Genomic DNA, 7,091 nt, shown 5'->3' on the forward strand with positions numbered 1-7,091 from the left:
TAATGCTGTTAACCATCTAATGGGTGGTTAACTTAAATTAGAACTTAAAGTCATTAGAATTAAACTCTTACAATGATCAAAGAATTATTTCACTTAATACCGTGATGTCATACTTTGAGAATTACATAAAGGGGATAATGAGAACAGTAGAATAAGAAATATTGTAAATGTTTAAAAGTCATCAAAAAATAAATTCGACCAAGACATACTTTCATTATACATTTCTATTCATAGAAATTAAAATTATATTTGTCTAAAGAACCATAGTTGTAATAAACATTATATTTTAAACTTTTATCAATCTTGAGTTTGGTTCCTTTTGGTCTAGGTTTGTTTCTTCCATAGTGTATGTGGCCTTACATTACTTAATTGTTTGCTAATTCTAAAATTTGCTAATGTTAGAATCTTGAACTTTTAAAAGTAGGCTTCCATTGGTAAAAACCATTGTTTCGTATATCCAGACCAGAGTTTAAGAAAATGAGTTATTGTGCTGTGAACTTACGGAAGCTTCCATAAGAAGCTTCCTAGGGAGACCTAAATGGATAGCATTTCATTATTTATCCCTAAAAAGACATGGAAAAATATGATAGTTTGTAAAGAAGAGAAATGCCCAGATTTGTACTCCTGTGGGTGGAAAATGATAGATCAAAGTTCGTACTAGGTGATGTAAGAACAACTGTGAGTTTTGGTGTTGGTCCTAAGTTAGTGTAACGCTTTGCAGAAGAATAAACTTTTTAGGTCTGAAATTGCAATTTTCTTGGAACCCACTAAGTTATGCTGCTTTTCTTCTATTTAGCAGGATATTGATCTTGATTACAGCAAATTCAGTTTCATTAATTTCAGTTTAATTTCATGTCAGTTTCCATAGGAAAGAAAACTTCCTTTTCAGAGTACTAGGTCCCTTACAGTCCTAGTTTTCATTGTAATCTTAATAGTCAAAAAGCTAAAAATTCTTTCACATTTTTGAAAAAAACCAACCTTGATTTAACTATCAAACTTTTTTCCATTTCTAATTTAGAGGTACTACTTTTCATTTTTCACAGCAAAGTCATGAGGATTAATAATAGAGTTTATGGAAAGTGAGCAGACCCTTCAGAAGAAAATCAGTATAAAGACAGACATAAGGAAAAGAGTAGCTTCCTGAGAATGTAATTTCATTCTCTGCAGCATTTTACATTCTGCTTTCTTGCCTGCCTTCTAACACTATCACTGGCTGTTCATACTTCTTGGAGAGTGTTAAACTGTGTTAGTTATTGAGCTGTGGATGTCTGAAGTCATAACTGTGGTACCAAGGGGTTGAGGACAGGTAAAGTTTATATTATCCCTGAATAGATAGAGGGATGAAGAAACTGGTGGTATTAGTGCTTAGACATGTTTAGCATGTTAATTTTCACAGGACATTTAGGCCATGTACATTTTAGAATATCATGTTGTTACCTATGTTTTAAATGATTAAACAAAGGAACTGGTAAAATTCACTTTCTTCTATTTATTAGTCATGAAGTCAGGGATGAACAAAAGGAATTTTTAGCAGTTTGGCCATTCTCTAGTATTTCATGTATATCTAAATGTACAATAATAAAAGGATGGGCAATCTTTGGGCAAAGATAAAACACTCAGCATGTAATTTGAAATCCAAAATTGATTGGAAAATATGCTAAAATGCATGGGAATTTGAGGGGCTTTTTATTTAAGGAGTGACATGAACATGAAAGCAAAGTACAGTTTTGTAGATTGTTATTTTAAAATAATTTCTGCAAAGGTATAATGAAAATGTTAATGAGGATAAAATAAAAATTGAGGGGCAAATAAAATATCTCAGGAAATAAGGGAAGAATGGGAAAGATGTCCCTCTTCATCTTTTGTGAAAGAGGGTTCGTGCAGATATGCATAAACTTTTTTTCTGTTAAGGACCAAATGCTTATTTGGTATCTTGCAGAATTGTCCCGATTGGGACCTTCGGATGGCTTTCCCTCCTGGCCTTGCTGTCTTCCTTTCTGCTTCCTTTCTGGACTCCTGAGTCGGTGCACATTACTAATCATCCTTTATAGGCTTTTTTCTCACTGTTACCCCACCCATGGATTATCTGGTCTGTCTGTGAGGGAAGGATTTTAGTATCTTCTTGGGAGCTCCATATATTCTAAAGGGAGTACTGCCTGGTAAAGAGACTTTTAAGGCAAAAAGGGTACTTTTTTTTCTTTTTTTAAAGTTGATCCTTGAAGGAAAATAACTAGACCTGTTCCTTTTCAACAGGTTTGTTTTAGAAAACAAGAAATAATGTCCAGTTATAAGGAGGACAAATAGGCTGCTCTCTGCTATAATAAGTTTAAGCATTTTTTTTAAGGGGTAGTTGTTTATAGCTGCCCAATGATACATGATTGGTAGATAATGAGTTCGTTGTTGGTCATATTAAGCTTAAATGCTTTATTATACTGAGGCTTACTGAAAACATCAAAGTAGAAGAAAAAAATGGATGGGGAACCCTGCATAGGGGGTATGATTATTCATGAATGAAAATATGCACATTTATACATAGTGATATAAAAATGAATGGGATAAATAGTAGTAGTTATTTAAAATACATTCTCAAATCTGGAAAAAAATGGTGTTTAAAATGTGTGAGGAACATTTGGGTAAGAAGTTTAGTTAAGGTACAGCATATTATAGATGAAATCTTACTGTCTTTACTAGTTTACCGTAAGTATCTTACATATAACAACATTGGCACTTTAAATACGAAGTTCTTTTCATCAAAAGGAAGGATCTACTTTAAGGACCTTTGCTTTACGGTTAAAACTGCTGCTTTATTTTAGATCATCTCCTGTACACATCATAGCTACTAGCAAAAGTTTACATTCCTATGCACGCCCTCCACCAGTGTCCTCTTCTTCGAAGAGTGAGCCAGCCTTCCCTCATCACCACTGGAAGGAGGAAACACCAGTAAGACATGAAAGGGTGAGTTTATTTATGAGGTTAAACTTTTATGAAGTTTGTCTAACATAGGTGAAATACATTAACTTTCCCCACCTAAGAAATTCTTTTGGAGCACATACAAATGGGAAATAGTATGTTTTAATGTTCTGTTAATGATCTGGATTCAGCTTTATAAACAACTCTATTAACTGTTAGGAAAGTTTATTACTAATGGGAATGTACATTTAATTAAAACTTTGAAAAACTTCAGTTTTTGAAGGCATTGTATTTTCCCCTAAGTTTAGAATGATTAATTTATCCACTAATAAGAAATGTGAGCTTAAGAACTTGGGATAAAAATGGTTATTAAAAGATGCATTTAAAAAGCAAAAATAAAAAAGGTGATAATATGTTTCTCCATAGGCAAATAGTGAGTCAGAATCTGGCATTTTCTGCATGTCCTCCCTGTCAGATGATGATGATTTGGGATGGTGCAATTCCTGGCCTTCAACTGTTTGGCACTGTTTTTTGAAAGGTAAAAGAAAAAAAACTTTAATTATTTACACCTAACTTGTGTTGCATACTACTTACACATTTAATATTTGTTTTCTACTTAAAACTTTAGGCACACGATTGTGCTTTCATAAGGGAAGCAATAAGGAATGGCAGGATGTTGAAGATTTTGCTAGAGCTGAAGGCTGTGACAATGAGGAAGATCTTCAAATGAGCGCTCACAAGGTTGATTTAAAATTCTTTTAAAATTTTTCAAAATCTTTCGGAATGAAACATAAATTTTATTGCTAATCTACAGGAATATCCTCCATTTACTTAATATTTAAATGACATCTTATATTTTAGGTGAGGTTTTGTAGCCACTCATTGTTGCTTAACTTGATAGGGAGGAATGATTTTGGGTTTACCTTTCTAATTATGCTTTCTTGAATGGAAAAAGTATATTACTTAGCAATTTTTTGTGTTTCATACATTTTACATTGGGAAAAACTAAACTGACATTAAAAACAAATAATAAATAAACTAACCAAAGCCTTTTCTTAGGTAATCTACAAAGTGGTTAATTCCCCTGTAGATAATTGAGAGTTGATTATATTAAGTTACTTTTAAAATGACTCCATAAAACACTAGCATTTTCTAAGTTGATGAGCAAAAGCAGTAGTGAGCAACATTAGGATAAATATCGATTGACACCTTTCACTTTGAAATCTTTAATTTCTCCATCTCCTCCCTAGGCACAGAAAACAAGTATGTGAAGTGTACTTGTTTAAAATTCCTTTTTTGATCCTGCTCTTACTATTGAGTCTCTTGAGAAAAATAGTCCTGACTTGGCTCCCTTCATTTTTCCCCCCTGGCTGTTAATCTTCATTCTGATAAAGTTCACAGTAGTCTGACTTTGGCCTCTGCTACTCTACTAAAATCTAAGAGGTTACTAGCTTTATTCTAATTTCTAGGACCAGAGACTTCTTGTTCTGTTTGACATCTCTGCAATTTTTGACACATTGGATTAGTTCCTGACATTGTCCCTTGATTTGTGTAGCATAGCATAGCAGTGTCCCAATTCTGACTTGTTGACTGGGTGCATGTCTGCTGAATGTAAGACAAGGTTCGGCCCTCTTTACTCTCCTCACCAGTTTCTCTCTGCTCATAATGTCCACAGCACTTCCATGGTGTCAGGGGAAGGCACTCTGGACTTAGAGTCAGGAAACCTTGAGTGCGCTTTCTAACTCTTACTGCAACGATCTGTGTAACTGACCTTAGGCAGATTGTTAACCCCTCTGGGTGTTGGCTTTGATCTGTAAAATGAGATTGAAATACTTTTAAGGTCTCCTGTAGCTCTAAGAATTAGAAGATTTTTGTAATTTAGTTATTTTCAAGTATATGTCGATAGCCTTCACCGGCACATTTCCAACTGCCTGTTAGACATATCTACATAACAGTTGGCTCTTTAAACTCAGCTTAATATGACCAAAATTGCACTCAACTTTTTCTTCCCCTTCCTACCTTGCTTTTTTCCCTATTCTTTTACAGTTAATATTATCCTTCTTGATTGCCAGATTGAAAACCCTGAAGTTGTCTTCTGCTATTCCCATTCCTTCATATGCAGTTGATTCTATTTCTATAAAGATTTTAACAATCATCTTTCTTGCTCATTTATTACTTTGTTCATGAACTAGTGTAATAATGATTGGATACTATAGCTAATTATTGGCATGTTTGTCTTCTTTGTTTTTCTGTGGATTTAAGGGTAAGGATCATGTCTTGTTAATGTTTGTATTTTCAGAGCCTACCTGGTATATACTAAATGCTCAGTATTCATGGAATTTTAATTTAGTCTGGTTCTACCACCACTGCACTTGTCAATTCAGGACTATACTGGGTATCTCTCATTATATCCTCAAATAATTAAATATGAGATCCCTTCTTATTCTGCAATCATTATCATCATCTTCAAATTGACAATCATATTAATAAAGATACTTCATTGACTTCCCAATACCTTCTAAGTAAAAAGTTGAAGCACTTTGCCTGTCTTTAAGAGCCCTCTACTAATTGGCCTCTCCTGTTTAGCCTTATTTGCCCAAATCTGAACTCACCTTGTATTTTTAGCAAATACTCAGCACTCCCCCCAGAAGTTAATTACAACTGTTCTGGTGCAAAACCTGTTCTTCTGCCTTTCTGAATTGCATTGTTCTTTTAAATCTCAGTTCAAATGAGAATTGAAAGTCCTCCCTAATCTTTCTTTTGGAATTAACAACTTTCTTTATTAACTCCATCACCACTATTTTTATGTGAATTAAAGTGTTTACTCCAGTCTAGTTATTTGTCTTTCTTCACTACTGGGTTGAAAGATCTTTAAAGGCAGGCATCCCATCTTGGGTATTTTTACCTTTTTCACGAAGTCTTATATGTAATGGAAGCTTCACTGTTTGTTGAATTGAACATTTCCAATTCATTCACTCTATGCATATATTTTCAGGGCTATGGTTCTGATGGTCTAAAGTTGTTATCACATGAAGAAAGTGTATCATTTGGCGAGTCAGTACTGAAGTTGACTTTTGATCCTGGTACAGTAGAAGATGGTTTACTTACTGTAGAGTGTAAGCTGGACCACCCTTTCTATGTTAAAAATAAAGGTAGGGCTTTAACTGAATTTGTAGTAACTTTTTAAAGAAAGCTTCTTAAATCTGTAATTATGTCTATGGCTTTGATGATTAAGGAAAAAAAATTTTAGAAAATTTCTTTTAAACTATATAAAACTACCATAGGAAATGCTTATAATTATACTTAATGGTGCTTAAGTATCTTAGCAATAGTCAGGTGGAATTCAGCCTCCTGAGTCTGAGAATTTTTTAGATTCATGTAGCATACTATAATAAGCTCTCTGTTATCTTCATATAGTTTGGGGAATGAAGTGTGATGATAATCACATTTTCATTAAGAGTTACCAAATATGCTATAAACCAAACTCACTCTTCAGAGCCTTATTATAATCACACCACGTTAAACATAATTTGATAATTCAGAGACTATTTCATGGTTCAGTCACTCAGCAGTTCCATCAGTCTATAAGATAGTGAATAAATGATGATGACTGATATATCTACATATATATACACACATATATATATATACACATAAAGTACTGAATTAAACTAGTTTTGGAGAGCTTTTACATTGTTGAAAGAAAATACTTAGCGGGTACTACTTTACTGCAGATACATGACTTGTGTTAGAAAATCTCTTGGGACTTATTTTACGAAATAACTTTTTAAGATACAGAAGTGATATGTCTATTGTGAAATAATTAGGGTGCTTTCTGTCAATCCTCATTCTTTATGCAACTATTGTTTAACTTTAGGTTGGTCGTCGTTTTATCCAAGCTTGACTGTGGTACAGCACGGCATTCCATGTTGTGAAGTTCATATTGGAGATGTATGTCTACCTCCTGGACACCCCGATGCCATTAATTTTGATGATTCAGGTGTTTTTGATACATTTAAAAGGTAATATTGGATTCTTTTTTTTCTGTTAAAGTTTACCCTTAATTTGAGAATTAACAAGAGAACTACTTAGAGGAAAGTATAAATATAATTAAATGAAAAAATATTAGGTAATTTAATAGCTAATAGGCAGTTTTGCATATATAGTTGTTATATAGGAAA

At 33.4% G+C, this 7,091-nt stretch overlaps 1 protein-coding gene across 1 annotated transcript in view; it reads left to right on the forward strand.

The window, feature by feature from the left end:
• The window catches only part of HBP1 (HMG-box transcription factor 1), a 24,303-nt gene that overhangs the window by 6,349 nt on the left and 10,863 nt on the right, over nt 1-7,091 (forward strand). The window contains exons 4-8 of the mRNA XM_012650350.1: nt 2,803-2,955; nt 3,337-3,448; nt 3,539-3,651; nt 5,906-6,062; nt 6,788-6,932. Of these exons, the coding sequence (XP_012505804.1) occupies nt 2,803-2,955; nt 3,337-3,448; nt 3,539-3,651; nt 5,906-6,062; nt 6,788-6,932 (680 nt within the window). The remainder of the gene's footprint in view (nt 1-2,802; nt 2,956-3,336; nt 3,449-3,538; nt 3,652-5,905; nt 6,063-6,787; nt 6,933-7,091) is intronic.

This window comes from Propithecus coquereli, unplaced genomic scaffold (assembly GCF_000956105.1).
Source record: "Propithecus coquereli isolate 6110/MARCELLA unplaced genomic scaffold, Pcoq_1.0 Scaffold32, whole genome shotgun sequence".
NCBI classification, from domain to species: domain Eukaryota; kingdom Metazoa; phylum Chordata; class Mammalia; order Primates; family Indriidae; genus Propithecus; species Propithecus coquereli.